The sequence below is a fragment of the Leptidea sinapis genome, chromosome 21, assembly GCF_905404315.1.
Source record: "Leptidea sinapis chromosome 21, ilLepSina1.1, whole genome shotgun sequence".
NCBI lineage: Eukaryota > Metazoa > Arthropoda > Insecta > Lepidoptera > Pieridae > Leptidea > Leptidea sinapis.
The window spans coordinates 5,157,080-5,174,879 of NC_066285.1; the positions used below are offsets into that span (position 1 = coordinate 5,157,080).

The window sequence follows — 17,800 nt, forward strand, 5'->3', positions numbered from 1 at the left end:
CAGGCGATTAATATGTAACTATTACAGATATCAAAAAAACTTTAATATCGAAAGAACGTTACCTAATCAGTAAAAATTTTCTAGAGATTCTTTATCTGTCACACATTCTAGAATCTTATGTTGTTCTTGTTTATTCTTCCCAAATCGGCAGTTTCCCAAGGCACTAGATTTTTCAGATAAGCCGAGTGTGCCGTATGGCACCCTACTCCCTGACTAAGTTCTGAACCTTTTTATGTTTATATGATGGTTAAATTTTGATGGTCTTATAGCTTGTTTCAAAAGCTTTCTGATACAATCACTCAAATAATTCTAATTATTAGCAATCGATTGCTGTTTGTAAAATAATAAGCATTGACATAACAAAATCACGCCGATCTGTGATATACCGCGCGATCAGTTTCCCGGAACGGAAAGGATTGGTCTAACTGGCCCGTTTTTTATTTTCCATACAAAATATTTAAAAAAATCTTTGTACGGTGTTACGGATTCGGTAATGTTCGACTCTCATTAGACAGGTTTTATTACTCTCTCTATAGGCATATAAAGAGTAGTCTTCTCTAATCATAAAATCCACGAGGTAAGCAAAAAGTTCTACTTTTTTATTTTGGCTCGTGCTGAGCGTTTGTTTTGGCCATTGTCAAGCTATGCAAAAAGTTTTCAAGTATAATTTTTAAAAGAAGAAGCGGCTATCCTTATCTCTGGCATCAGAAAATATTTCTGGCATATTTCTATTTTTCTAAATAAGACAGTTCTTTATTCAATCTACATTCACATCTAGCACGCCATGTTCCTTTTTTTTGGTGTTTCAATTTAGATAAATTCTGATTTTGTTTTATGATTTATTTTGAAAATTTACGCAATTATTAATTATGGGAATAGACTAGTTTTAAATGTCAGTGGATCCCAATTTAAGCTTAAGATGGAATTGCAGAATAGTGATAGTAAGAAATTATTTAAAGTATTTGACGCGTCTAAACGTAAACGTGGGAGGAAGAATAGCTTTGAGGACAATAACTCTGTAGCTACTGACGAATCTGGTGTAAGTATTAAAAACTAAAAAAATTGATATAATTTTGTTAAGCTACTTAAAGGGAGAACTTGCATTTTACTGATTCTCTATCTCATTGAAAATACCTTCTGAATAAGTACCTCATCTGAAAAAATAGTATACCCCGAACTTAATGATGGTACAACACCAGACTAATGTAGCTCCAAAAAATTAAAATGATTTGAAATTACGTTTTGTTTACTAGTTTTTAATATATTTCTGCAACTAAACACGCCATTTTTTTATAAGAAATCATTTTGTCAGAACAAAGGTCGTGGTCTTCCATCTAATAAAGGCAGCTCGCAAGATGTTCCCACCTGTGATGGCCACGGAGATATATCTGGAGACATCAACGCGAACAGAAGGTTAATTTCATGTTGTCTTATTAAAATAATATTTTATCTTATACTAGCTGATCCCACAGACGGTGTTCTGTCAAAAGATATGGTTCCTCTAGAACTACCCTATCCATTGGTAAATACAGCGTGAAAATCGCTGCAGTAGTTTTTGAGTTAATCGAGAACAAACAGACAGATGCGACGAAGGACTTATGTGTAGTAATTACACACAGTTCATTTTACATTTAAATTCATAGTTTTAACATACAAAACTAACCCTAAATAATTAATATTTATATGTGGGAAGGGATGGCGGAAAAGATAGATTACTGCGATTTTCTTGGAGGGTTTTAACGCTATTTGGAATTTATTAATTGTTCCGTAAATAAAAGTAATTTAAACTACACTAAAATTATCAAATTAAAAAAGGCCCACTTTTTGGAGTAGAAGTTTGTGTTTCGTACCCTGTGTAGCATAAGTACTGGTAATAGATTTTTCTGAGACTCTTAGTAGCAGTACAGAGTATGGAGTTATGCCCGTTAAAAGACAATGGTCTCGCCACCCATTGCGTTGGAATTAGAAATAAATGCCGTTGAAATGTTGGTCTGATACCTTTCCTAGCCTATCGCTTTGTAGAAAGATCTTCTTCAAATGTATCAACAATAACGGTTGCAGATGAGAATTTAATATTGCGTGATTATTGTCATGGTAATTGGTTATTTCTAGGCGGTGTTTCTTGGACGATACGATACGACATGGTAGGACCTTCAAAGTGTACCCGACACCTTTACAAAGGTAGGCAATGCTCCTGTGATTCTTCTTGTGAAGCAGGAGAATGTAGGCGGCGGTGATCACTTCATCAGGTGACGTACCAACAAACATAAGGGTCAGACAAACGTCTTCCTCATCCATAAAAAACGAGAATGAGATAATACTTCAAGCCGGGATGGGATAATCTTCAAGATGGGAGATTTGATTAACGTTTTTTTTTAAATATGTATATATATGGGTGTGATCCTTATTGAATAAAAGTTCCTGATTAACAATACTCATGGAAAAATTATTGAAAAAATTAATAATTATATAAAGTTTTCCATCTCATTCCGTCGGCGGACAATATACAATATGTTTTATCATATTCATATACCTACAATTTCACCAAAGGTACCTTTAAAATTGTTGTTCAATAAATACTTTATTGATTGATACTTAATTATACTATAATATTGTTCAAAAATATAAAAACTTAGACACACGTTTTGTTTAGTGCCAAAAGTAAAGCCTTGACCCTTCATGAATTTTACTGTGTGATCGTTTTATGTACCTAAATAAAAATAATGAATTGTTATACAAATAAGTCAAACCATGGTACCTAACTACACATTTACTTGTCTCAAAGAGGACTTACGATTGGGCTAGCTATTAAGCCTTTTAAACTGAAAGCTTAACAAACTATCCTCAATGTTCCTTTTATTTTATGTAGAGACCAAGAGAAATGTAGTCCTTCAGGATCGCGGTCCCCAACAGGGCACCGACACAGGGAGAGAGAGTCGACGCGACGTAGTAGAAGAACGGCGTAAGTGATGAACATATTAGTACAGCCCCGGCACAAGTTACTTGTATAAAAGGACTGACAGTAGGTGGTGAACAGTAGCTTTTTGACATTCCTATTGCACTTCTGAAATCTTCTAATTATCATGTTCGCCCTAACTGACAAATTTCTTCTCTCTCTCTCTCTATATCATCATCATCACTGCTGGTAACAAAATGGCCTAAATATTTAAATTGATTTACATTTACTAACTCTTTTCCATTAAGATATATTGGAGAGACGCAGTCAGGACCTCGCCCCGACCGAAACACTAAAACATTACTTTTTTTTTCATTATAAAGTAAACCATGTTTACTTACATATTTTTCCCACCATCACTCTGAGTCCTCTGATTGAGGGACTGAGGAGAATCATGTCATCTGCGTAGCTCAGGTTATTAACATTAAATCCTCCTATATGACATCCAACATGAGTCTCACTCAGTTCATCAATCAAGTCATTAACATACAGATTAAACAACAATGGAGAAGTTAAGCCACCCTGTCTTACTCCACAGTTTAGAACGTAAGGATCTGAATATGAACTTTGCCATTTTACTACATTTTGGATTTTGATACCAATACCTCAAAATGCGGATAATGCCGTCTGGCACGCCAGCCCTTTCTAACTTACCCCATAACTTATCGTACACCACACGGTCAAAAGCTTTGCTTAAATCAAGAAAGCAAGGATATACTGATGTTTTTCTTTCTATGTAATAAGCAATACAATTTTTTAAAGAAAATATAGCTAGATCAGTTGAAAGGTTAGGCCTAAATCCAAACTGTCGCTCATTAAGTTTTACTGTATTCTCCAATAATGGTAACAAAATCTGTTCAAAAACTTTAGAAAGTACAGTTGATAAAGATACTGGTCTATAATTATTTACATCAGAAAGATCACCCCTTTTGTTTTTGGTTACAGGGACAACTGTAGTCCTCATAAAATCCAATGGCAATATATTATGTTTTATGAAGTAATTAAGAAAAGCATTTAGCGCTGTGATTAGAGAGGGTCCAGCATACACTAAATGTTCAATATTTAATTTATCGTGGCCGAAGGATTTACCTCTTAACACTTTTAAAAGATCTAACTACATCAGGATCCTTAATTACAAAATCTACCTGCTTACAAAAATCAGTTTCATAATATACATGTTCACCGCTAAAGAATCAACATGAAAATGCATTTTAAAGTTATTCGCGATATTCGTACAATCATTTTCACAACCAATAGTAGTAGGGATTAACCTAGGCCTAAAACATGCATTTTACTTTAAAAAAATATTTGTTTTATAGGCGTGACGGTGTTTCTCTAGCTTTGAAAGCAGGTTTGGTTTCAACACCGCGCTCTATCTCACCTGAGCAGGTGAGTTAACGTCATTTTTAAATACCAAACGCCTTAGTGTAGAAATATTTTATTTTTCAAAATTTTTTCAATTATATTAAAAAAATAAAGTAGATTTAAATATTCCTGTCATGTGTACGTTTAGCAATTTGACTTAGGATACCAATATCTGTAAGGAAAAGTTGTAACATAGAATACCACCTGTATTCTATGTAATTAGAAATATACACTTAAAAACAATAATTTTTATTTAGATGATAAATACTTACACATTATTTTTTTAAGGAACCTGACTGCCTAGATTCTATTCCTAAAGATCAAGATTCTTTTATTTATGCTTTCTTGGAAGATGCAGTGAAGAGGGATAAACGAAAGTAAGATATTTCATTCTATGTTCATAAATAATGGAATAGACCGTATGCTAAGATTAAATAATTTCGATTTATAAATATTGCTATAGACATCGTCATGCAAAGAAGCGAGAGAGCCGAACGAACAGAGAAAGAGACATCTCAGGAACACGGGAGCGCAGTCATCGAACTCGCGATGACCATTCTTATCGAGATAAAGAAAAGTAAGTATTATAGTGCTGCAATTAATAAGATTCACTCTTTCACACTTTACTATGTTACTTAAGAAGAGTTATTAGTTTTTGGCTATTCTTTCGATTGGCATCATAAAAGTAGGGGTGTTATTTTTTTAACATTTGAGTCGGTTCGATTCCCAGACGAGGCAAGTATTTTTAAGTTAATTTTTAATAAATCTTTGAATGCAGAATTACTAACTTTTAAAAATAACAAAGTCTTCTTTTAGTAAAATACCCTATCTACGATATTTAACGTACTTTCCCTTCATGTCCCATAACTTTGGGACGCCCTGTATAGGCACTCATGCATTAGAAGTTGCAAAAAGGTCGCTACGCAACGTTATAAACATATGTTGTACGACAAACGTTCAGCTGCCTAATATTTTTTTTCTTGTCAATGATACAGATCTAATGAAGAATGCCGACAGCCCATAGTGGATCAGTCTGTGCTGTTAGAAACATTCGCTAAACTGTGTGCTCAAATCTCCGAAAAGTCTGCACGTACAACTCATGAAGTGGTTGCTGTGGTAAAGAGCATTAGTCGATTTATTTTAATTAACTTTTTTGTTAGCTTATATTTTGAGAACACCTCGCTTTTTATTTCAGCCACGAACACTGAGTCATAAGTCCCTGCAGTGCGAAGTTACCTCCAGGCAGGACTCTTACCAGATGGAAGCGAAACCAAAACACATTCGCAGCCGAGTACTATCCAGAGACATCTCACCCGCATGTACGAGGAGCAATGATAACTTCACATCAAAGGTTCGAAGTCGTGATAACGTAACGGCCCCAGGAATTGATAAAGAGAAATTTCCATGTAGTCCATATGCTAAGGAGTCTTCTCGATATTTAAACAAATTAGATGTAAGCAGAGCTAATGCACACGAAGCAAGACATGAAAACAGGTACGGAGAGAGCTCTGATTATAAACCAGTGAGAAATTCTATGAATCAGTACTATAGAAACCATGAGTCGCGGCAAAAAGACTACAAAGATTACGATGAGTTGCAAGACGAAAGATACGGTTATTACGAAGATAGACCCAAATATTGTGAACGTAAAACTAGCAGAAGCTTTGAAATGCAAAAAGATAATATACATGATGAGAATATTAAAAAGTCCTCTCGAAGCGATTCTCTTAAAGCGAAAGATTATGATGAACGATATTTAAGAGGCAGAAGGAAGGATGAAAAACATTTAAAAGAGAGATACTACGGTGAAAGAGAATTGAGAGAACGGAACTATTCACAATTCAAAGAGAGACGTGATAGACGGAATATTGAGAAGTGTGACAGAAGCTCGTCTGCTTCTAGGGAGGAGGACTACAAAGATCGAGACAGATATGTAGAACGAGAAAGAGACTCGGGACTAAGTGTTGCTGATGGAGAAACTAGCACTATAAGTGGACGGAGCAATTATTTGAAAGTTGTTAAAGTTAGTTAAGATTTTTTTTCCTCATAATTTTTGATTCCACAAAGATTAAATGCTTCTATCAAATAGTTGGCAATACAATGTTATACATATATACATTATTTTCTCAATTCTATTTTTTTGTAGCAAGAAATAACAGAGCAGAGGGAGGCTATGGACAAAATGATGAATCTCTGGAAAGAGCTGATGAGATGTTTCAAAGGAGTACAGCCGGTTCCATGCAAGGATAAAGAAGAACTAGTAAGTAAATCTTTAACTTTTAATTTAAGAGAAAATGATCACTTTTAGTGACTAGTTGATTTAATGTAATCATTACTAACCTGACTTTTACTGAATACAGTGCGAGTTTGTTGACATGAATTTTTTTTATCAGTAATAAAAGTCACCGGGCGATCTTCACGAAAAGCCGGAACACAATTTTCAAAACGATATCACAATTTATAAAAAATGACAATCACACGAATTAAAATGTAACCTACTCTCGTAGTGTTAATTTTCAAATACCGTAATGGCCTAACATTCAGTATTGTCTGTAGTATATTGTGGCCTTAAAATCATGTCTATAATGAATGCTTGGTATAATGCTCAGGAGACTGCAGAGAACGTGCAAGAGTCAGCAGCAGCGCAGCTGACGCTGTGGCGAGAGTGCATGCGACGCTATGAGACTGTAGCGAGAGATGTCGGGGATACTGATGCCAGACTAAAGGTACGTCATTCTTCTGGAGTTTCTTATTTAATAAGGGACAAACGAGCGTACAGGTCCCCTGATCGTAAGTGGTGCCGCTTGTGACTTGTATAAAATTCCAAAAACACTGCGCAAAGATGCTCATCCCACAGTGGCACGGTTTTCTTTCCTCCTTAAAACTTTGCAGTGAATTTAGCGGATCCTTAGCGCAGTTCGATACGCTTTTTGTTTGCAGTGCAGCTGCTGATTTAACAAACGTATTGAACCAGGGGTCTGATCAGAGTACAGGACAGGATATTTTGTCATCAAGAGCTATGTTAGTAACATAGTTTGGTAAGAAAAGACATTAAATTTTATTTATGTTTGTATTTTTTATGAGCCGCTGAAATTGACTGTGAATTTTTGAGTGAATTAATTTAGCAACAGTGTGTATGTGCGTGTGTGACAGTGTTATTAATTTAACGAAATTTACGCGGGCATAGTCGCGGAAAATGAGGAGTTCTCAATAAGTGCGGTGTATCTACATCTCAAATCGGGGTGAAGTTACGAGAGCACTGTAATTTCTTATTGACCGTATTGCCGGCTTAAGATTAAAACAACACGACGAATATTCATAAAACACAACAAGATCATCGCGCCGCGCTCGCGCCCCGTCTTGCCGCACTCCTATCGCTCGTTGACCGCCGAACACTCTTCAAGTCCCGCCAGTGTTGCGTGGCCGTCCTGTTCGTCCGCTGTTTGAACAAAGCTTTGATGCTGTATGTTTGTATCTATTTCGTACTGTCTAGTTAGTGATACAACAATGTTTTTTTTTTGGAATTTACTTGCAAACATTACAAATAAGGAATTATTTTACATAAATTGCAAGTCGCTCTGAGTTTGTCTTCCAATTTCCTACGTTCGAATTATATTTAAGATTTACATTAGCATGATATGTCTGTATACCGATAATAATGTTATAGACTATACAGGAGGAGATCAACAAGCAACGAACAGAGATGGCGGAAATGGGGAGCATGTGGCAGGAGTGTCTGCAGCGGTACCGAGATATGAGCAATGAGTTCAACAACCTTAAGGAGCAGGTAGGTTTCTTATATTGCTGTGAAATAAAATGAGAGTAGGTATTTGCATACTAAATTATATCTAAGTACGAGTTTTAATAGTTATTTATGCAACTGTTGTGTAATTAGGGGTATTAAAACACGAATGTGGGTTTATTTATTCATTATGGGAATTGGTGTGATAATAGTATAACATGAGTGATTTAATACCTAATTATCAACAGTTGCATGCAAGACTATCTAAGCCCATAATATGAATCCTCTATAAAAGATTTTCAAACAGTTAGCTTACTTCTAACAGTAAAAAAGCCAGTCCTAGTAACCATAATATCATACAAAGGAGTGTTATTATAAAAACGGATGATATAATGTTGTACTGAATTTCATTACAACACTCGTTTGGATGATGTAATAAATATAATGATGATGTAATAATAATAAATAAGCTAACTGTTTTAGAATCCTTAATAGAGGATTTAAAGCATGGGTGTAGATAAAGTACTAATATAGCTAGAACTAGAATTCGTTATTTGTTCAGATAATGTTCCATTCCAAGATAGGAAAATGTCTGAACAATTCGGAATGTTTTTATAGAAGTACATTGAAATTTGTATGGGAATAGAAACAATATTCTGGTATTTTATGGGAAAGCCTACCTTTTTTATTATTACAACTATGACAATTTTACTACTCTGGAAAGATGTGGATCGAGCTTTGGCGTAAGAGGGATTTCTAGTCGGTTCGATTTCTAAATATCAAACTGATCAGTTAATTAATTGGCTGAAATTAGAATTGGAGTAATAGATATCAATCGGTCTTTGTGTAAATGTTTCTAATTGCACGAGAGCGCTACTGGCCTTTTAAATGAGTGTGTTTTTTTAAGTTATATGGCGACTTCGAAACAACACAACAAATCTTTCGAGTGGGTATGGTATGGTATAGGGGCTCCTGTTTCCGCAATTAGACCACTAGCATGGGTCTATTTTGCGTGCAGTAATGGCCAGTTACTCCAACTAGCCCAGCTCCTTCCAGAAGCTCAGAACATTCCTGGGGTGTTCGCAGACTTCCTGGAGCGTCCTCGTATTTGTTAAGGTTTTTGCCCGTTGGTTGGCCACCCCCGCACATTCCAGGATTACGTGAGCGACCGTGTCGTCTTCACCCAGACAGCCTCTGCACTTAGGACTGTCCGTTACGCCGATTCTGAAGAGGTGTTTGTTTAGTGATGTGTGACCTGTTAGGGTGCCCACTATTATATGGATGTCATGTCTGTTGAGGCTGATAAGTCTACGTGTCAGTTTGTTAGTGCAGGTATCGCCTCCTTCGACTGTCTACAGCTTGAGACATTAACCCATCGGGTGTTGTGTAAGTCGTTGGTGAGAGAGCGTATCCATGAGCGCATTTGGCTGAAGGGAAGTGGCAGTAGTGGCAACGGACCAGTCCGAGTTTCGAGTGGGTATTGAAAAGGAATGTTTGTTGAGATCCGAAGGCGCGGATTATCAATAGGGTTGTAGTTGAAAGTACAATTCCGGCACGTTTTAATATTTTTGTACTAATTACCACACTAATGCGGTAAAGTAAAAAGCATGCATGCTATGTTGGATTAGATAAAGTAACGGCTATGTGATAAGATGCCAAAAATAATTTATAGAAATTGCACTATTATAAATACAGGTTATTTCCACTTTTCCACATAAATATTTTAACACATAGTAACATATTGTATTTTTGGATAGCTTGCATCGGTTAGTCCCACTAGGGCTCCACAGCCCCCCCTAGTGTGTGCTGAAGGCGAGGGTGTTCCGCCCTCGGCGCCCTACCGCATGCCACCCAATATGCCCTATCCACCCGTGAGTATAAACCTTTTATATCATGGAACAAGAAGGACATACGAAAATGGTAACCGCTTTATCAATATACAGACTGTATCCTAAAAATTTCTACCAGAAATATATTCTTTACAATCAAATAAAAAAAATGAGAAGGCTTTATCTTCTATTTGATTCGATCTGGTAGCTTAACAATAACGTTTAAAGTAAAAATATTTGTATTATTTTTCTTTATCTTCTACATTTAGTTTAAGAGGATCCATAATAATATGGTTAAGCATTCCCAAAAATAAACTTTGGAATTTAAAATCTCTGAATTTTCAGCGATAACAACATTCTTTCTTTAAAGAATTTAATAGAATTAGTATTTTTCTAAAACTTAAACCGAACAATTATTCAATTTAATATGTATATTTTGAATAAACAAAAGAAAATCAGTAAAATAAATGCCCATTTGCAGCTTAGCGTCATGATCAACTCAAAAATTGTACTATTGGTTGTAGCGTTTACAATCCAAGTCAGTCCGCGCCTTAACTAAGTTTTTGTTTGTTTACAAATTATTAGAATTTTTTCTTTTCACGTAATGCGACTTTAGTGCCTAGAAACTTAAATTCACAACTAAGATTCACAACACTATCTAGTACGGAACCAGCTCGACATAAAATTTGAAATAGTCACATTCAGTAATTTTTATGTATTATTTAATTTATTTACCATGATAGTATAATGTAAATTTAAAAACCCTACAGCAGTGTTTAATATAGATTATCTAAAAAAAATTTTTTTTTCATATTATGAGCTTCATAGAACTAAACTTTTGTTAAGTTGGTAAAGATAAGAGTTTTCATATAATGTAGAAATTACAAACTGTATTGTTTTCATAATATGTTATATCATTTTTAGTTTTATTCGAAAAATTGTAGTACAAAAATAAGATTTAGTAGCAGTTTCGAGTAACAAATCATCATTAGCAACAACAAGCCGTTTCTGTTTACACCTTTCGGACCACCTGTGATGGCCTGCCATATACGGGGACCGCCCGCGTCGTCCGCGAGTCAAATTTCAGCGCCGCGCATGTATTGTGATCAACATGAGTTTCTTTGTCTCGACCATGTACATTATAAATCGGTTACTAAGGAGAAACACAATTGCTCAATAGAAATAACTAGAAGATTATACACCTATACACACACTCATCTCTCCAACTAGTATATAAGTAGTTGCATAGCATAATAAAGGGGCTTATTATCGCAGTCAGACCATAATTATTTCAATACCCGAACCTCCAACATCGCAATAGCGTCAAATTATAAACCATTAAGCCCTTTTTTGTACTTATTAAATAATAGTAATATAAATAAATATAGTTCTTTGAATTGCAAATTGCTTAGGTGTTTTCGTAAAAACGAGTTATTAATGCACCTCCATTGATGTTTGATTTGACAGGACCACAGAGTACATTTTTTTAAATTTGTTCTTGCGAACAGGCTATTGCCCGGGCCCTTACTGCCTCGTCATTAGCATTTTCATTTTTGGTAATTATTTTCAGTATTTTGTTTTACAAAAAAGTCCAATAAAGTATTCCCAACTTATCTTTCAACAATAAAATTTTTCTTTTCTGTATGTTTTCAGTATTTTTTAAAAGTTATTAACAACACTATTTACTTTCCTCTAAGGAAGTAGCAACTTTTTTCGAATCGCTCACTTTGACACCATATGCTATTCAGTTTAGATAGAAATATTACCTCATGGTACGAATGAATGAACGAACTAAATCAGTTTGCGATTCAATTGACATCATTTTTGACATTCAATTGACATCATTGCGATTTAATCAGTTGATTTGACGTCAACCTAAATTATATAGCTCTAATCACGTCGTGGTACGAAATAGCAGAGCAGTTCATTTTATGTTGTCAATTGAATCGCAATAAGAGTTCATGGTAGGCCCGCAGGTCATTACGATTTACTGGTTCGTAGGTCTTGACGTGACTGTCGGTTCAAGATTATGCGCGCGGTGATGAAGACGATAATCACCATTTACCCGTATATGCTCTCTCATTTATATCCTATTTATAATTGGAACTTCTATTTGCACCTATAATAAATGGGGTGACACCTAAATAGATGTGTTAGTTATTAAGAAATTGTATTTGTCACAAGTGTAATGGTAACACTTTATTCTGAGTTGTGGAGTTTGGAGACTATTTAGGAAACATCTGTGGATTTGACAATATGGGTATTTACGGGATACAGGCGGTGATCTTAGTTATCCTTCTTCATCATAAATGTTTTTTGATTTAGTGTAGTAATATGGGTTTGAGCGAGAGTGTGATTGACACACGTAAGTTCTACTCAGTTACTGTGTGTGTTAGATGCAGTCAATGCCCTCGATGCCGACTGGTTACCACGGGTCCCCGCTGCGTTCCCGCGCCTCAGCACCTCCCTGGTGGTGGAATGGTGAGCCTGCAGGCCCGGAGCCACCAGCACCTCGCAGGAGATCCCCACCCGACTCCTCACGGGAGAGGAGACATCGTCACAAGGATAGAGAGCGAGGTATGTTATTAATTAGATCTGTGAATAAGACATCCGATTAAAATTTGAAAGTGTGCTTGCAACCAAACTGGATAATCTGTGACCAAGAATATTGTTTTTACTTCATTATGAGATTTAATGGTGTTACGTTTTAATTTAATAATGGAAGATATGTCTGTAAGATTCTCAGTTATGTGATTATCAATAACACTTCACCAACTGAGACATTCTGAAGCTGAAATACATATTACACAATTCGCGAACCTAATAAAAATTTTAGGAACGTTGGATCGTTGGCTCGTCCAAGTTTATCAATGTTTTTTTTTATAAGGGACGAGACGAGCAGGACACTCAGCTGATGGTAATTGATACGCTCCACCCAATGCAGTGCCGCTCAGGATTCTTCAAAAACCCAAAAATTCTGAGTGGCACTACAATTGCGCTCGTCGCCTTGAGACAAGATGTTAAGTCTCATTTGTCCAGTAATTTACGGTGCCCTTCAGACCAAAACACAGTAATGTTTACACATTACTGCTACTCGGCAGAAAAAGGCGCCGTTGTGTTACACATAATCTAGCCAGCTTCCTGTGCAAAAGAGCCTCCCACTGGTATGTCATGCACTATACCTGCCTCCCGATGTAAAACTACTATAATTCAGTAGCAACCCAGACGTGAGAAGCATGCCTTGTTCAGTGGGATGGATAGAAACTCACACCAACACAGAAACACCGGTAGGTGACACCAAGAAATACATTTCGTATTTTATTTTTATTTTTTTATTTTATTGGGGTTGACAACAGCTTAATAAAAAATAATCACTTATAGTTAAATACAAAAACATAGCCAATTATAGTCTACCACAGTTTATCTAATAGAAGGAACAGCAGTGTTTACAATAATAAAGAATAAAAATGAACAATGAATAACACACGAGCAGAGAAATTAAAAAAAGTATTTAAAAGTGCCTGCGTTGGTTGCATAATGGATTATATGTATAAGTCTGAAAAATGAATATAAATAAGAGGAAAACATGATACATACACAGATTTACAGATTAAATGTATTAATAAATAAATAAAGATATTTGTTACAAATGAGATTTCTCTACAATACTTTTTATGGTGTGGTTTTTAAAGGTCAACCTAGAACCGTAGAATGGATCTATATCTTTGAAGGATTTTTTATATACATTTGTGCAACGAGTGAGAACACTGTTCTGGCCATAATTAGTACGACGAGTAGGAACTTGAAAAGTAGAAATGTCACGGATGCGCAACGACGGAGCGCGTAGGCATATTCCTGCCAGAAGAGAGAGACAGTTGAGACGAACGCTCAGCACATCATGTAAGAACATTATGTCCGAGACAGTACGCCTTTCCTGCAATGTCAGCCGATTGTATATGCGACAATTGTCTTTGTAGTTGGATGCAACCTTTCGTATTGAATATTATTTTTATATTTCAGATACATCACGCCATAAAGATAAGCCATCGAAACCGAGCGCCGCACGATCTGAGCATAGACATAGAAAGAGATGATCATATTATCTCTTCACCCACACCTGCTGCTGTTCATTAATCAAATTTAAAGTTCCAATTTAGCAGTGCGAAAAAGTGTGTGTTTTGTATATTATGTATTGTTTTTATATAAAATTTTAAAATCTCTGGTTTTTACCTTACTATAACACTGTGGTAACTATAGCTGAGCTTTTTCTTATAAATACGAGAGTTATTGTTTAAGTCCAAGCAACCTGCAAATATATTTATTATCTACCGCATTAATACGTGGGTAACACTGAAAATGTTTAAAACTGGCCAGTTAGAAACATTGCCAATGAAAACTTTTTTTGAATATAAATTTTAGAACTCTTTGGTAACCTACTGTAGTATATTGCATTTATTTGTCATTTGTTTTTGTGAATTGGCGGCAAATCTAAAACTCTTGTTACACGTGAAAATGAACCTAACGCGAGAAACTTTTCGGTCAATGATTTATTATGACGTTCGATGTGGGCTTACTCAACAACAAAGCTATGATAGGCTGCGATTAGCATTTCTTAATGAAGCCCCATCTCGTGCCACTATTTACAATTGGTTTAACGAGTTTAAGCGTGGACGTAGCAATCTCAATGATGATCCGCGTGAGGGACGTCATTTGACAGCGACTACTGAAGATAACATCAGTGCTGTGCGACGCATGATAGAGGAAGATAAGAGAGTGAACTATCAGCAGATACGGGCAAGCCTAGACATTGGTATGAGTCAAGTTCAAAAAATATATCACGAACATTTAGGCGTCAGGAAGCTTTGTACCATGGATGGATTCCCCATACTTTAACCGGCGACCAGAAACACCTTCGCATGGACTGCTGTCGCCAAGTGTTAGATAAGTTCAACGGCGGTGACTCAAATGCTATATTTGACATCGTCACAGGTGATGAAAGCTGGATATATTGCTACGAACCTGAAACCAAAAGACAATCAGCTCTGTGGGTGTTTCCTTTCGAGGATCGGCCAACTAAGGTAAAGAAAGGAAGAAGTCAAGGAAAAAAGATGATTGCCTCATTCTTTGGTCGGAAAGGTCATTTCGCGACAGTTGTGCTAGAAGATGGAAGTACAGTTACTGCAGACTGGTATGTCAATCGCTGTTTCCCTGTTGTCTTGGAAAAAATTCAACAGCAGTGTCCTCGAAGCAGGATCCTCCTTCACCAACACAATGCTTCAGCGCACTCCGCAAAAGGGACTGTTGAATATTTGACTATGGCAGGTGTCGAGATAATGAGTCATCCGCCATACAGTCCTGACCTGGCATCCTGCGACTTTTATTTATTCCCAAGAACTAAAGATAAAATTCGAGGTATTCGCTTTACGAGCCCTGAAGATGCGGTGAAAGCCAACGAAAATGCCATAGTAAAAATGAGCTGCCCTTCAGTGAGCGGCAAAATTTAAATACTAAAAACATTAATTATAGAATAAAGGATTACCTATTACATAAATTATAGCAGATAAGAGAATTTGAACCTGCTAAGTCATATTTATAAGTTATATTTATTCGTTTTTAAGTCTTTTAAAATATTTTCACTGTGTTCATTTAATTTATAGCATAAGTTGTTGTTGAGTTATATTGACGTATTATTAAGTGTTATTAGCATTAGTTGTTAACCTTTGTGGTTTTTTTTAGATGCTTATTTGACCTAGTTTTATATCGGTATATGTAATATGATAAATAAATAAATCAAAAAAAAAAGATACCCCTAAGGAAGAATGGTCCCACTGCTTTTCTCAGTGGTTCCATCGAATGCGACGATGTGTAGAGAGGAACGGAGATTACTTCGAAAAACAATAAAAGTATTAGCAACTTTCTACATTAAGCCGTTTTTCAGTGTTACCTAGGTAGGAGAGATACAATAAAGTCTGTCTCTACGTAACTAGCTAGCTAATAGGTTTCTTCAAGCCTGGTAGACGATTTTCCGAGAGAGAACTGCATGGCCGATGTATACGCTATCTCCGGTACTGTCATGTGCATAAAATACGTGTTGTAAGCATCAAACATACCATATGCAGATCAAAGTATTGTAGCACACAACTTACAGAACTCCAGGGTTCATGGGCTTTGGCTGACTAGAGCAATATCCGTCGACAATGCCTTGCTCTTTGCTTTCAATAGCCACCGCCCATCTGTGTTAGGTATCAGCTCGATCCATCTGACCGCGTGCAACGCAGAGCAGCTCTGCAGCCTTGTGCGGTGTTTCCGGGATGATGCGACATGGGCGTACGCCATTTGTGCGCCACATGTACGCGCTTTTTAAAAATATTTTTTTTCTACGAAATTTGGTGAAAACTTACCTTATTATGTCCCAAATACACTAATTGATTTGTCTTAAAATATTTATTTTTTCGCCTTATTTTAACTTAATATCAAAAAAGCACCCTAATTTTCAATCGAAAATTCTGACGTCAAAATATCAGCTTTTTTCAAAACATTTGGGGGCTTTTTGTTCTTTGAAATATCTACTTTGTGATGGTGTAAAAAAAAACATTACTATATATATTAGGAAATATTCTCAGAAAATGCAAAAAATTTAAAAACACTGTAGTTATTGCAGTCTCATCATATTAACTTTGACAAGTTCGATGAATGAGCTGATGTTGAATCACGAAAGCGCGTGTGCAAGCGGCTCGGCTCGGCGGATGCTTGTCGATGACCTCGGGACGTCACGTCTCGAGCGCACGTTCGCTCGCCCGACATACAGTCGGCCGAAGTCAGACTGCGGCCGGTGGACACCGTTCGCGCCCCCGGTTATCCTCGTTCAACCCGGATTTTGTAATCTTCCATTCTAAATTATGAAATATGATCGCTTGTTCTAATTATAATAGATTGTAACTGTATTTAGCTGTTGTTGTAATTGTAATAGAGTCGTGAACGCGCCGCCGGGGGTGCCTCGAAAGACCGTCGTGCTCTCAATCCTAAAGGCCTAATCTGTCTAGATCTCGAATCTGTATAAAGTTTGTATATAAGATATCGCAGAGTTCGCGATCTTCGCATGTGCGCTCGATGCCCATGTTATAATAAATTTTCTCAATATATATTAGTTTATGTTTGTCTTTGTATAAACATGGTCGTTTTCATGAATTATTTGATACTAACCAAAAATAGGTACCAAATATGATTGTTTCTTAATTTTATAAAGCATTTTTATGCTTGCATGTTGTATTGTGTTTAAAAAAATTAATTAAAAAGATATCCTCACAACATGACTATTCCTTTCAAACCCGATAAGTTGGGACTTTCTCCCTAAACGGGTTTTTATCATTAGAAACTCAAATGACTTGTAATATAAAGCGTAAACAATTTGTATATGTACCTATACAGCGTTCTTTTTAACAGTTGAAAGATATCCACTGCTGGACAAAGGCCTCCCCCAAAGATCTCCACGACGATCGGTCCTGCGCTGCCCTCATCCAACCTATTCCGGCGATCTTCATCATCATCGGCCCATCTTGTAGGCCTACCAAAACCGCGTCTTCCAGTACGTTGTCGCCATTCGAGGTCTTTACTGCCTCAACGGCTAACTGTCCCTCGAGCTATATCGCAATTAACCGGGCTGTATCGGTGAATTTGGTGCTCCTATGGATCTCCTCATTTCTGATTCGATCTCGCAGGGAACCTTCTGGCAAACCATCATTGGCAACAAACACTGGTTAAAAAAATATAAAACGAAATTTATTTTAGATGGATTAACGACATAAAGAAACAAATGCTGCTATCATTGCAACATTTTATCGCTTTATGACGAGATTTAGTACTAAAAGTCCAGAAAGCAAGGCTTGGAAACTGAAAATCGAATATAAG

General features: G+C 36.4%; 1 protein-coding gene across 7 annotated transcripts; it reads left to right on the top strand.

Annotated features, from left to right (window-relative positions):
* Positions 1–764: 764 nt before the first annotated feature.
* On the top strand, positions 765–14,110 carry LOC126970408 (serine/arginine repetitive matrix protein 1-like). Of its 7 annotated transcripts, none has more exons than XM_050816241.1 (15): positions 765–1,039; positions 1,298–1,413; positions 2,113–2,181; positions 2,870–2,962; positions 4,276–4,345; positions 4,610–4,698; positions 4,785–4,898; positions 5,317–5,437; positions 5,517–6,344; positions 6,468–6,581; positions 6,931–7,047; positions 7,989–8,108; positions 9,821–9,934; positions 12,289–12,469; positions 13,913–14,110. In XM_050816241.1, the coding sequence occupies exons 1-15, from the start codon at positions 920–922 to the stop codon at positions 13,984–13,986; spliced, it is 2,340 nt and encodes a 779-aa protein (XP_050672198.1). In that variant the 5' UTR covers positions 765–919; the 3' UTR covers positions 13,987–14,110. The 7 variants fall into 7 exon arrangements, with proteins under 7 accessions (XP_050672198.1, XP_050672199.1, XP_050672200.1 ...); XM_050816242.1 differs by having other exon boundaries at positions 12,295–12,469; XM_050816243.1 differs by having other exon boundaries at positions 7,998–8,108.
* Positions 14,111–17,800: the final 3,690 nt, after the last annotated feature.